Genomic DNA, 14602 nt, shown 5'->3' on the forward strand with positions numbered 1-14602 from the left:
CTTTTCTGTTCGAAACAGTCCGAGAGGGGTGTAATAAATCCCCCTGAACACGCCTATGCACTTGGAAAATTAAACGAAATCGTTGCAGAAATTCTGCATGCTTTTAGTCTTACTTGCACGAGCACCACAAGGCCTAGTTTATTGCACTGTTTGTTAATTCCGACAGCAGCAAATGACCTATATTTTCAGATAAATGTTTGCACATCGCTGGAGCCAGAGTTGCCCCAGTGCGAGCTCTTAAATGCTCACGTGTCAATATTGAGAGAGCATGGGAGGGGTTACACGTGGCCTCTAGGGTCCCATGTCCACACACACTCTGTAATTAAAAAGAAAGTCTGCCACACTGCAGGACACCACTGCTGGCTAACAACGTCTGGGCGTTGGGTTTAGCTATCTAGCTATTATTATTGACTTTAGTAACTGCCTGGTTATTACGCAAGAGTGGTAGATTAACTATCAAACTGTTTAAGGAATATGAACCCCTGCAATTACATTTGAATTACATTTTAGACACGCATGTATAGAGTTATCATATGGGCTGACTTTACACCATAAAGAGGTTAATTTTAAAGCAACAACTGTAAAATGTTACTGTAAAAACCTTTAAATAGGTAAACTGTAAGTTAATTCACCATATACGATGAAAATATGTATTTACAGGTCAACACGTGCAATTATATTGTAGAATTGTTTTCAGTAATTTATTTATTTATTTTTACGTTATTTAGTGTTGTGTGTTACCTTGTTTGTCAGGTCCACTGTACACTTTATATTAATGTTTGTTAGCTACTGTTCATGGTAAAGCCTATTTTGTTCATGGAAATGCTTAATTTATCATGTGGCCTGAATTTATGGAGATAGAATTGTTGCTCAATTCCAAATAAATAGATTACGATCCATAAATAAATGTAAAGAGATTAACAAACATTAAACATATTGACAAATAAATAGAATGAGATCCACAAATAAATCTTAAAGTTTCACAAACATGAATTAAATTCACAAATAGAAAATGAGATTTGCAAATAAAAAAACACACTCACAAATATATATTTATGTTACAACCACAACTTTGTCTGGCATTTATTTGTGAATCGCGTCCTGTGCATTTGTAGATAGCTGCACGCATTTGTGAATCACGTCCCGTGCATTTGCGAATTGTGAAACATTTCTTGCGTCAAGATGTGCTGACAATCCACAAATACGTGGACTCCACCCACCGTCTACTCAAGCCAGTCAGATAACCGCTACATTTCACTGACCAATCATAGCACGATCTCGCTATAGCCAATCATGTTTTGCTTTACAATCATCAGGGCGGTCTCGTCCTGAGGTAACTTCATTCATCTGCATTGGCTCAAATAGGTAATATAAGGGCCATAAAATGGGTACAGTAAAAGATGTTTAAAATTGGATTTCGTTAGACCATTAGACTGTGTATCATGCCGAGCCACAGCATTATATTTTACGTGCCTTTGAAAATGCCAGAGAAACAGCTTTAAATCACGGCTATGGGAACAACGCTATACTGGATTCAAACGCGTTATGGAAGCGTCATGTTATTCAATATGGAAATAAAAGCGTCAATAAGTAACTGACTAATTAATAACTAGGGATGTAACGATTAACTGCGAGCCGGTTGAAAATCGATTCAAATATGTGACGATTCAAATCGGTTGAGATGCTAAACAAATCGCGATTCATTTAGGTGTAGGAGTTTATATGAATGTATGTCTGAGGGGAACTTACTGTCTTTAGAAAAGTTTAGATGGTATTTTTTCTTTTCATCTTGCCTCTGTATAATGCATATTAAAGATAATTTGTCTTAAATCTAATTTTGTTAAAAAAAATGATAATAATCGTGAATCGAATCGAACCGTGAATCGAATCGAATCGTGAGTTGAGTGAATCGTTACATCCCTATTAATAACTGAACTCAACCTCATAATAAACATTTATTTGTGTAATAGGTTAAATTGGCGTCACACAACAGCCAACAGCATTTCCCATTTTTTTAGTCAAGCCGATGTATATGAGCTGCTATGTGGATCTAACGATGTATGAAGTTTTTGATATTCTGTGGTGGTCAGTTCACAGCAGTGATAGAAATTAATCTACCAATAAGCTTAAATGTATATATATTTTACCTTTTATAAGAATTTTTACATTTATAAAGCCATTTTTCTTAAAAGTGTGCATCTTTTTGAGTCAAATTCTTGCATATAATTTGTCAATTAGAATATGGAGCACTGCGCTGTGACTCCGTGTTGCTTCAAGCGCATCATTCTGTGCACGGGATGCGCATAAGTGCTTTGTGCCGCTCTGTGTCGGAGCCTTTCATGTTATTATAATACTTTTGCGCAATGAAAGATTGTTAATAGCCTTTCTTTCAAGCAAATGGTATAAATATCAACAAAATTAATCTTCGCAATGCAGAGGAAACACAGAAGCGGCATCTGGAATGGCATTTAGATGTCACGCTGTTTAATGCAGCTCAGAGGGACATGGGATGCTTTAACCTGCAGTTACAAATGCATAGATAATGTTTTAATATTTTAAACAAAAAACGTCAAATACTGACATTTGAAATTATTTAAAAAATGAAAAGAAACGAAACACCGTCATGTTGCTCAGAGAGCAAAACAGTGCTGTGGCTTTTGCTGTGGTTATTTTTGTTGTCGAAATAGAGCAAAAACAGGCAATATGGTGTCTAAAACTTAAGTCTCTTATTAGGGCTGCACAATAAATCGCATGCGATATTTAACTGCTATAAATGTAAAAGAAATGTATTTAATTTATTGCATATAACTTTTTTCTTTAAATGTTTAGATTTTATAAAATTGTGAACTCATAATTTTTGTAGAGTAACTTTTGCTGCTGAATTATCCACTAACCTAGTTTATAATAGTATTTTTCTCATAGATTGTTTATATATTTTTACATATATTTTTCTTTATAATGAAGTTGTCTAGTTGATTGTGTGTATTACACAAAAGAGTGATGATCAGGTCAACACACAGAGGTATAGAAAAAAAAACTCTGCTGGTATCGGATCGGTATTGTCCGATACTCAGAACTTTTGGTATCGGATCGGTATCGGTTCTGAAAAAATGGTATCGTGCCCCCCCCTAGTTGTGACAAATATATATTTGTGAATATGTTTTTTTATTTGCAAATCTAATTTTATTTATTTGTGAATTTAATTCATGTTTGTGAAACTTTAAGATTTATTTGTGGATCTCATTCTATTTATTTGTCAATATGTTTAATGTTTGTTAATCTCTTTACATTTATTTATGGATGGTAATCTATTTATTTGGAATTAAGCAACAATTCTATCTCCATATGAATTGGTGGTTATCTCTATATTTTGAGCCAATAAAGCAGACCAAGCTGATTAGAATAAATGCAGTTATCAATTGTATACCTGAATACAGGAATCAAATGCCATCATGTGATACCTGATTTGTATGTGCTTTTTATTAATATTTTGGTGTCAGTGAGGTGCCACTTGAACCACCATTTCTTACTTGCTATAAGCGTTCCAATTCTCTCCATTAAACAATTACATTTTATGGTGTTTATCCATTATGGAAAACTTTTCTTGTAATGATAATAATCTAGAGCCACACCCATTTAAATGTTTACTGAGTGTTAACGATTTCAAAACCACCATCCTTAGATTTGATGCATTGATAATGCATTGCTTCATAAAGAGAATTCAGCTGTTCAGTGGTGGAATGCCCTCTTTTATCAAATGTCAAAATCATTGCTTTCAGGGATCCTTTCAGCTGCACAGAATAACCTGCTGAGTGCCACAGAAATGGTAAAGAAATGACAGTCTGTCATGACGTGCTTGCATTTAGTTTTTTTTTTCTCAAGCAGTTCTCCATTGATTCCACTGTTCTATTCAAATAACCTAGCATGTTTGTTTTTTTTCAAGGGCATTTAATCCAATGCAATTCTCTGTCATATGTGGCTGAGTAGCAAATATTTGATTTTGGTAAATGCAGTGTGCATCTCACAATATTAAATGTTCTGTTTCATACAAAGAGTGAAGAATGCATTTGTGTGTGTTTAACAAGTATCACTGTTTAGTACAGAGATTCTTATGAATGGCAATAATATTTATATATGTAACATTTGAACTCGTGTTGTGACATCAGACAACCCACTGGACTTTTAAACCAGTGTATGATCTATTATTCTAAAGCAGTGTCAGTGTGCTGGTCATTCAAGATTCCAGTCGGGGTGCATACGCTGATAAAATCACATAAGGGGTTAGTGTCCAGGTTTTGTTCCTGTGACCAGGCAGGAACTGCTAGCTTTACACAGTGGGGTGTGTAGGTATGACTGAAGAAGAGAGGGTAATTCAAGGCACACATTCCACTACAATGTTATGTAAGCTGGACGATGAACATTGTGTATCACAAAGGCATATTCGAACGACAAAAGCAGTGCTTGAGTTACAAAAAGAGTACGAAGCACTGTTTTTCATAGCAGGTATAAATGGGGGAGGGGAAGATGTTGATTAGGTCACAATGGCAGCTGTTTGACTATCCATAGACTATATAGATTTGGGGTCAGTACATTTTTATTCTTTTTTTGAAAGAAATTAAAACTTTTATTCAGCAAGGATGTTAAATTGATAAGAAGTGATAGCAAAGATTTATATGGTTAGAAAATATTTATATTTTGAATAAATGCTGTTCTTTTTAACTTTTTATTCATCAAAGAATCCTGAAAAAGTATCGCAGTTTCCAAAAAAAACTGTTGCCATCATTGATAATTCTTCTAATAATAAATCAGCATATTAGAATGATTTCTTAAGGATCATGTGACACTTTAGACTGGAGTAATAGCTTATGGAAATTCAGCTTTGCATCACAGAAATAAATTATATTTTAAAGGATATTCAAATAGAAACCATTATTTTATATTGTAATAACATTTTGCAAGATTACTGTTTTTTTTTCTGTATCTTTGATCAAATAAATGCAGCCTTGATGAGCACTTGAGAGACTTCTTTAAAAAAACATTACAAGTCTTACTGATCCCAAACTTTTGAGCGGTAGTGTGTGTGTGTGTATATATATATATATATATATAAAATTAATACTTTTTAGTAAGGATTCTGATCAAAGTATTAACCAGCATAATGATTTTCAAAACTGATAATAATACGAAATGTTTCTTGAGCACTAAATCTGATTTCAATAATGCTGAAGACCGGATAAAAAAAGAAAAAAAAAAAAAGAAACGGGAATAAATGTAATTTTAATATATATTAAAATAAAAACCAGTTATTTTAAACTGTAATATTTTACAGTATTACTGTTTTTACTATATTTTTTTATCAAATAAATGCAGCCCTAGAGAGCACAAGAGAGATCTTTTGAGTAAGTGATATTCTTGATGAGGATAGAAGATTACGTAAGTAGATTTTGGTCGTTTTACTTTGCTGATAATGTTAGCTTGATGCAGGTTTTTCTGTTTCAGCTATATGGCTAGTTTGTTTTTGCCAAATCCAAGCAGAAGCCACCGCTAACATGTTTATTATTTCATCAAGAAACTCGGGAGACCGGTCCTTGTATGGAAAATAAATAGCTCTGTGTCAGGAGATTCACTGTAAGTTTGCCAAGATTTAAATGCTCCTCTGCCTGGAGGCTGAAAAACGCCTTCCAAAGTTTGATTTGCATGTCATTAAAATGCATGTATGTGACAAAGCAGTGTATCCTCCATTGTGTGTTACTCTTTTGTCAAGTATAGTAATTTGGGTGACAAATCAACCATTTCAGCTTTCATATGTGACTAAGAACAGCGGGATGGAGTGGGATGTGCCTCTACCCTTTCCTACGAGGGCTTGATATTTTCTGGCTTTCAAGTGGACAGTTCTAAAAATAATCCATTTGCTGGTCGAGTTCCATATTAAGTTCCGGCTCAATTCACAAGGAACAAAAAGGCAGGAGACCTGCTGTTGTACAGGGGTTTGGGGTAGGATTGGGGTGAAAGACACTTCCTTTTTCCCCACTTTGCTTTGGAGGAATGGGGGAGCCTAATGCAGAGGTCAAGGTGGTGAACGAAGAAACCGGTATAGTATTTTTATGATTTGGAATAACCTTTTATGACGAGAGATGACATTTAACAAATCATGGGGGTGTGAGAGAAAACCTTAACATTTGAAAAAGAATATATAATAATATTTAATACTTAATTTTTAGATTTAATTTGTATTTTTTTTGTATATGAGCAGCAACAATTTGATGGGTTTTCTTTTGGGGGGTTGAAATGTATTATAAAGTTTTATTGTGCAATCAGTTTATACGTGACACCTATACAAATTTATTTTGTTGTAACACTTTTAGTGTTGTTACTGCTGTCTGTATATCTGTTACTAACATTTGTAGTGTGTGTATGCGCATGAACAAATGTGTGGATTTGACCTAGCAGAACGTAGCGGACAAAACACCTGTTCATTCTTCCCACTAGAGCTCTGAATGCAGATGTATTTATACCGCGGTTCCATGAGAAGTGTCAACAGACCTCAGAATAACTGCACTCCTTTAGAGATTTGTCACCTTGTGATTACTATAGATGTGATTTCTGATGGAATAGTTAAACATCTTAAAGGAAATCTTTCATTTGAACCAGAAATCCTTTGGATCGTATACATGCATTTGAATATAGAATGAATTGATTGGTCTTCAAAGCTAACGTTACATAGTCTATTGACTAGTGGCCTTGAGTGAATACTTGTGTGTACCGTAATACTAAAGGACTAATCTTACTGTCAAAGTCATGGTTTAATTTTGAGCATGTATTCCTCATTTACACAGGGGTTTTGCTGTGCTGCATTGATTTGATTTTGTTAAATGAATACATTTTAAATTCATAAACTTTAGATTTTATTAATTTCTTCCTGACATTCTTATTCTTTTATCCTTCAGAGGCCAAGCCACAGCAGGCACATAAGAATGGAAAGAAAGCCGAGGTTGGAGGAGGAACCTCGTTTTTCACCTTGTTCATGGTTTTGGCTCTCCTGGGCGTCTGGACCTCTGTGGCTGTGGTGTATTTTGACCTTGTTGACTATCAAGGTGTAATTGGTGAGTCTTTGGTTTTTCTTGTTCAGATTTTGTGTATATCTTGATTGATGTTTTAAAAATACTTAATACATAAATGTTATATGTAATTTATTTTTGTATATCTGACCTTAATTTGCATGCAGCCAAAGCAAAGGACTTGCACTATAATCTTTCAGAGGTATTACAAGGTATGACATCTGAACCAGTGAATAGAATCACCACCATAAACCTCATTTCTTTGAACCTACCATCTTCAATTACAAACTGGGGAAGTAAACCTGCCATTTTATTATTAGTTCCGTTTTAGTGTCATTTTCCATACTTTAATATAAATATACACTACATTTATATAAATGTACTCTAAAAGTTTGGGGTCAGTAAGATTTTATTTTATTTTTTCAAATAAACAAATTTTATTCGGCAAGGATACATTAAGTTGATCAAAACTGACAGTAAAGACATTTATAATGTTATAAAAAATTGTTTACATAAATGCTGTTTATTTGATGTTTCTATTCATCAAAGAAAATCATGGTATCATGGTTTCCACAAAAATATTAAGCATGCAGCACAACTGTTTTTAACATTGATAAAAAATAAGAAATGTTTCTTGAGCATAAAATCTGCATATTAGAATGATTTCTGAAGGATCATGTGACTGGAGTAATGATGCTGAAAATTCAGGAATAAAATACAGTACATTAAAATAGAAACCAGTAATTTAAAATTTTAATAATAATAATTCACAATATGACAGTTTTTACTGTATTTTTAATTAAATAAATGCAGCCTCGGTGAGCATAAGACACTTCTTTCAAAAAACTGACACCAAAACTTTTGGATGGGAGTGTGTATTTTCTAACTATTTGAATATGATAAAATGTTAATGTAATGTTTGTTAATGACTTCTTAAGAAAAGTTGTTATAAAGTTTATTTGCTACAGAATTACTTAAAATAAGATTAAGGACATTTCTTAGTTCAAAGTATTACAGGAAACCTTGTACTATTTGATAAAAGACAAATAAGAGCTTTTTAACAGTGCTATAGGACTTTTAGTTCCATATATGGCACATTGGATTATTCACAACCCATGTCAAATGACTAAATCAGATTCACTTTACTTTACTAGGTAAACTTGTGTCCTATGATGCTGATGGTGATGGAGACTTTGATGTGGAAGATGCTAAAGTACTACTAGGCAAGTGCAGTGATTCCAATGAAATTTGACCAGATAATGTTTTGCATGACTGACTTTGGTTCACTTTTGTGCAGTTTCATATTAAATCAGATGCATGTGCATGGTACTTTTTCATGCTTTTATAATCATCATTTTATTCAAACAACATACCATTTTGGAGAAGAAGTGATGAGAGATTATTGGCTTATTGCATGATTTTGTAAATTAGACCAACTTGCCAATATTACATTTAAGGCAAAGTCATATCGTAAGGAAAGAAATTAAAGCGATTTATTTTCACATTTAGCATGTAGTTTAACTGATTCCACAAGTAACTGAGACATATATTCATCAAAAACAGCCCCATTGGTCCTTCCCATGCATGTCCCCTTTCTCCTTTACCTCAGTTTAAGCTTTAATAGCATCTTTACCCTCTTTTTTTATAGCACTGAATCCTTACCCTCTTTTTTATAGCACTGAATCCTTATCTACTAAACCTTGCAAACAAACACCACCCTCTCTCTATTTTCTTGCTCTCCCACTGTTCTTTCTTTCCCTCTCTTTCTCTTTTTCCTTATTCTCCCGTTTACATAGGGCTGACCAAAGATGGCAGCAAAGAAAACTCAGACTCCCTTGAGGAAGTCCTCGATATTTTAGCAGAAGAGGGCACTGATTGGTTTCAAGGTTTCTTCACCTTCCTTTATGACATTATGAGTCCTTTTGAAACGCTAGAGGATGAAGAAACCGAGGCAGCAGCGGAGGATGTTGCTGGCGCGTCACAGACTGAAGGGGTTCAGGGCCAAAAGACATGCGTTATTTTAGGCCTTCAAAATCAATAGTCGTGTTTTCTACCGCAATTGTGACACTTTATTAGAGGAGGACTTGATTCTGTTCCTAACACTTGAAGAAATATTTTGTTGGGAAGAACGCCAACAGTCACTTTGGGACTTGAAGATGATGCCATTATGAACATTTACATATTTGTAAATATTGAACTTGTGTAGTTTATGCTTCATTGCAGCTCTTTTGCAACGGCTGTTTCCAACTACTAATACACTATTTACCTTTTTGCATATGACCTTAGTGCTGTAAGTTGAACATATCACCTTTGCTGCATGCCTCAGTTCCCTTATATCATGAACAACAGTATGTATTTCTATTTAAGTCTTACAGTTTAACACTGTACATCTTGTTTATAATCTGACTATTACTTCTCTCTGTCTTTCGGATCTGAATAGTTTATTTTGAGCCATTTAATATTACACAATTGCATTTTGGGGTGATTTGCATCCTCAGCAACTCAGTGGAGATGGATCTTTTTTGTGTTTTATATTTCCTTTAAACTTTTTTTGGTACTGCTCATTACAGAATAGGCAGTTTTATATAACTTTGTCAGTTACGTTGTTGTGTTTCTTCATTGTCTTGTGAGTTGCCTTTGCTCTCCTTCATCAGAGATTTGGAGAATATTGATAGCTTAGATACACAGTATGAATAAATCAAATTCAAATTCATCAAATTAACAAAATTTAGGTAGGAAACTTGTATTATGGTTTAAACAGACGTATAGCTGATTTAATCAAGAGATTGCACATGGCTGTCAATTCAGGAAGTTCATAAGTTCATCAGCCAAGAACTAGTTCAGTGGCATGTGTAGGAGACGTCTCCTGAACCCCAGAGTTCTGTAACCGTCAACAATCAGTTCCTACCTGCCAAGCTAAAGCACCTGAAACGGTGTGCCTGATAAGTAATATGGCTTCTGTATTACTAGGAGGGAATTGGGAGGGCTATGAATGTGAATATATTAAATATTTTGTATGCAAAAAGTACAATATTTACTGTAGAAATTTACAGAAATGGCTGCTTTTGTGTCTGGAAGTGTATTTTAAGAAAATGAAGTGTGTACAATTAGGAATTTAGATTGAAAAATCAGTTGTTAGTATTTCCTTCATTACCACTTTAATACCACTTACATCGCAAATATACCTTCAAACATTTCAAGTACAGTTTTAGTGTTTATTTTGGTAAATCGACAATTCAGATCATTTGGTTTAATTATTTTGCAATTGTTGCCATATTTTTCAGTTGTTGGTGTCGTTTGGCATTTTAGTTGTGTTAATAAGATTGCTTCTCCTCACATTACAAGCCACTACTTGTAGATAGTGATTTGTTGACGCACACTGTAATTTTTTTTTTGATTCAATAGCATATGCATAATTTTTACAAAGATTTTCTATCAGAATTATTTAAAAGTATTAGTCACCAACCATTACGTGTTGCATGATGACTCAAACAATAGAATCAGGGCAGACATGGGTGAATGGGCTGTATACTGTTTGACATAATTAGTGTCAAAGAAATGTATGAAGAAGACCTCAATGGCAGGACTTACATTGTACAACGGTTTTAAGTAGCAATCACTGAATTTGTTTGTCTGTCACATTTACACTAGATGAAAAGAAAGATGTTTCCAGTAGAAAAGGAGGTATTTTGCACACTTGGTCTGAGTGCATGCAGCTGACTATCCTCTAGTGTGGTTTGGGATCTTGAAGAGATTTACTTGATTGACTTGTTTCTTTTTGCATGACTGAGCTGACATAAACTATTTTAAGCTATGTATTATTTTTCTGTTTAACCAAGGAGTGTTTAACAATACAAACTTTTGTAGTTGACATGGACAATGATGACTTGACAAAGAACTACATGCACATGTAAGGCTTGTGTATACTTTTTCCAGGCTATTTGCAAATAATATCAGGGAACTGTGGACTATAAACATCCTAAATGCATAATATTCTAATATAATGTGTACAGTAGTGATTCTCAACCTGGGAGCCAGGGCTGTCTAGGGAGGCCATTGCGGATTTCCTAGGGGGCCACAAGATGACTTAAATGATTTAAATTGGGTTTATATATATATATATATATATCAGTTACAAATTAATAATAATAATATTATTATTATTTTTATTTTATTTTTTTTCTCCATATGAAACGCATACAGTTTCTTAAACTTCAGGGATCACATAAATTGTGGTCAAATAATTTAATATATCGAGACTCATAGTTTCTGTTAAGTTTTGTTTTAATTGAGCAGCTTTGTCATAATTACAGCAGAAACACTTGAAGTATTTTATGGTGGGCCTTTGAATATTCTGCCATCAAGTTAAATAAGTTGAGAACCACTGGTGTAGAGGATATCTGAAACATACTAATGATGGAGTTCTGATGTGAAATGATTTGCATCATTCCAACTACTTGCATTGTGGCTTGAGGTGTGTGTACTGATGATTTAGTTACCATAAGCACATCATCAAACAAAGTCTCTCTCCAGAGCTTTCCCACGCCAAAGATGTTGGCTTGAAGCTAAGGGAAGCTCTGAAACAGCAGCTCACCATCATCCACGAAAGAGTGGAGGCTAGGAAGATAGCTAAATTGGCACTGGCAGAAGTGAGGCACATCCTAGCCAAAGAGGAGGAAGAGAGGACCTTGAACCGTATCAGGGAGGAGTCGGAAGCCAAGGCTTGGGAGAGGGCTGAGGCTCGGCTTAAAGAGGAGGGGGAGAGAATAGAGAACGAGGATGTGGAAAAGGCCATGGAAAGAATTAGAAAGGAGAAGGAGGAAAGAGAGAAAATGGCAGAAATTGAAGAAGCAAAGAAGATTAAGAAGGTGGAAAAGGATGAGGTGAAGGAAAAGCCAGAGGCTGAAAAGAAATCTCATGAGAAACCTGCTGCTGCTGCTGATGATGGTAAAAAGGTTGAGAAAAATGGAAAAGGCAAAGAATCCAAGAAGGCTGCAGCTAAAAAGAAACCGTGAGGCAGCACATCAGCTACTGTTAGATCTTTTTGTCTTTGTGTAAATTGTTAACATCTGGCTGAATTTGATCTCAGGCCATTGTGAGTCTTCAGAGACCACACCTTATAGACCGAAGGCAAGACCTTTTGTCTCTATGAGAGATAATCAGTGATGTTAATAACACTGAGATTAGTAGAAGCAAAAGCAGAACAAGGTGCTAAATGCCGATCGTCATGTGGAAGTTCTTTTATTTCTCTTAAAAATGTTTTTGTTTGAGGATAGAATTTTGGTTTACTCTTACAAAATACTAGCTATTGTGTGAGATTTCAACATTGATGTTTCTCTGATTTTGTTTATTTTTTTAATTTATAATAAATAGAACAGCTAGCATTACATTACGAAGTGAGAACATTCTTCTGTTATCAATAAACTATATGAATCCCCTGATTTGTTTTATCAGTGCTTTGAGTGTTTTTCTTTTCAGTGTTGATTAATATAAGAAAAACAAACAGTGGTATTAAAACGGGTCTTTTTCCCCACAAGAATACTTTTCTGTTCCCTAATAATATCTGTAAACTCTTCTGTACATATTCCTTTTTCCTCTCCTCTGTTTCCCTATTGGTCTGTTTCAAATATCAAATGCATACCTTTGTGCCTGTAAAACAAAGGACAGAAAAAGATCTAGTGCAAAAGTAAACCAAACGTCATAAGGTTGTTATGGAAGTCCTTTTTTGAAAGTGTAAAGGCTATTAAATGCACTTCACAGAGGTTCACTTGTTTCATGTGATTGTATTCTACACTTGCCTCATGTATGCACATCCACATGTAAAATCCTCAGGGCTGAAAGATAAATCCACTACTGAGACCAGTGAATCAGTTGAGAGAACCCTTGCTGAACCTGTGGAAGAAGGTAAAGTAGAATCATACACAGTTTTATGCAATAAATAAGGGTGCAGTGAGAATTTATTGATGCGCCGAAATCTTTGTAGGTCAATAAAATAAGATGCAGGATTTTATAACACAAATAGACATTTAATGTGATATGCAAGTTAGGAAAGTAAATGCAAATTTACAAGCTGCTGCCATTATTACAAGATGAAATTTCCTGACCCTGAAATATATATATTTTTTAATTATTTGTCAAGAAACCTATCTTTTTAGTAAGTAAGGGAGTTGGTCTTATCTAATGGATCATTAAACATTAACAGTGATCATAAGGATGGTGTTCTCTGTGTATAAATGTACCACCTATGAACTATGTAGAAATTATTTTGATATTCCCACTTAAAATTATTCTGATAGACACTTTTGTAACTGAAATGCCTGCCAGTGATGAACGAGTCTTTCCACATACCGCAAAAGTTGCATAACATGACATGACATGAGATTAATCGCATTGACCTGTTAGAGCAGACTTGTATAATTGAACTTATACCTTCAAATCTTAGTAAAGCATTATTGTACAAGTGTGTTTTAGGACAGATAAACAAAGGCTTTCAATTCAGAAAAACAGATGGTTTTCCTTCAAACTAAGTGTATTAGTTTTTTCTTATTTAGCTCCTGAATCTATCGTGGAGGAAGTAATCCAAGCCACTAAAGTTAAAGAAGCAGCTCAGCCACCACCAGGTACGGTTTTTATGATGTCCTTTGAAATGACAATATGCAATTGTTGCTATTTGTTTACTCATACACATTGTGATGTATACATGTTGTGTAAATACTACAAAAGAATGCAGTATAACTAGACCTAACCACTGAATTGGTGCATTCACAAAGTTCTACACATCCCCCACCCCTTACATGTTCATCAAAAAATATTTTGGCACCTACCAATAAGAGTATAGTACAGTCTGTTTAATAGATTTACTATAATTATTTTTTTCCCTTGCAGAACCAGAGACTGTGGAAGAGGAGCCTGTTCCTGTGGAAGAAGAACCTCTGGCAGTAGACAAAGAGCCCATTTCCGCAGAAGATGAAGTAGCTGAGGAGGAACCAGAGGTTGAAGAGGAGCAAGAAGTTCCTGAGGAAGAACCAGAAGTTGTGGAGGAAGAGTCTGAGGTTACAGAGACTGTTCCAATTGAGGAAGAGGCTTTTGATGAGGCAGTGGAAGAGCCTGCAAAAGAGGAAGAGGTCATACCAGTTGAAGAACCGGTTGAGGAAGCTGCTCCAGTTGAAGAAGCAGTAGAGGAGGCTGCATCAGTGGAAGAAGCAGTAGAGGAGGCTGCATCAGTGGAAGAAGTAGTAGAGGAGGCTGCAGCAGTTGAAGAAGTAGTAGAAGATGCACCACTGGAAGAGGCAGTAGATGAAGTGGTTGCATCGGTGGAAGAAGCAGTTGAGGAAGTGTTGGAGGAAGAGGCTGTACTAGTGCAAAAAGATTCACCAGTGGAAGAGGCAATAGAAGAAGTAGTAGAAGAGGATGCACCAGTGGAAGAAACAGTAGAGGAAGCTGCACCAGTAGAAGAAGCTGTGGAGGAGGTTGTACCGGTAGAAGAAGCTGTGGAGGAGGTTGTACCGGTAGAAGAAGCTGTGGACTGGTTAAGTGTCTTTTAA

General features: G+C 35.1%; 1 protein-coding gene across 1 annotated transcript; it reads left to right on the top strand.

Annotated features, from left to right (window-relative positions):
- Positions 1-5922: 5922 nt before the first annotated feature.
- Positions 5923-14602, top strand: LOC107674369 (probable serine/threonine-protein kinase kinX). The gene is made up of 7 exons (XM_016468334.1): positions 5923-6091; positions 6948-7103; positions 7226-7270; positions 8213-8281; positions 12891-12962; positions 13610-13678; positions 13944-14602. Exons 1-7 carry the CDS (start codon positions 6046-6048, stop codon positions 14600-14602), a joined length of 1116 nt encoding a protein of 371 aa, XP_016323820.1. The 5' UTR covers positions 5923-6045.

The sequence above is a fragment of the Sinocyclocheilus anshuiensis genome, unplaced genomic scaffold, assembly GCF_001515605.1.
Source record: "Sinocyclocheilus anshuiensis isolate Anshui unplaced genomic scaffold, SAMN03320099.WGS_v1.1 scaffold962, whole genome shotgun sequence".
Lineage (NCBI taxonomy): Eukaryota > Metazoa > Chordata > Actinopteri > Cypriniformes > Cyprinidae > Sinocyclocheilus > Sinocyclocheilus anshuiensis.

Excerpts from the sequence above, each read along its gene's own strand:
- LOC107674369 (XM_016468334.1), top strand. The coding sequence starts at position 6,046 with ATGGGGGAGCCTAATGCAGAGGTCAAGGTGGTGAACGAAGAAACCG. Across the intron at positions 7,104-7,225 it reads TGACTATCAAGGTGTAATTG|CCAAAGCAAAGGACTTGCAC; the intron begins GTGAGTCTTTGG and ends ATTTGCATGCAG. Across the intron at positions 12,963-13,609 it reads TGCTGAACCTGTGGAAGAAG|CTCCTGAATCTATCGTGGAG; the intron begins GTAAAGTAGAAT and ends TTTCTTATTTAG.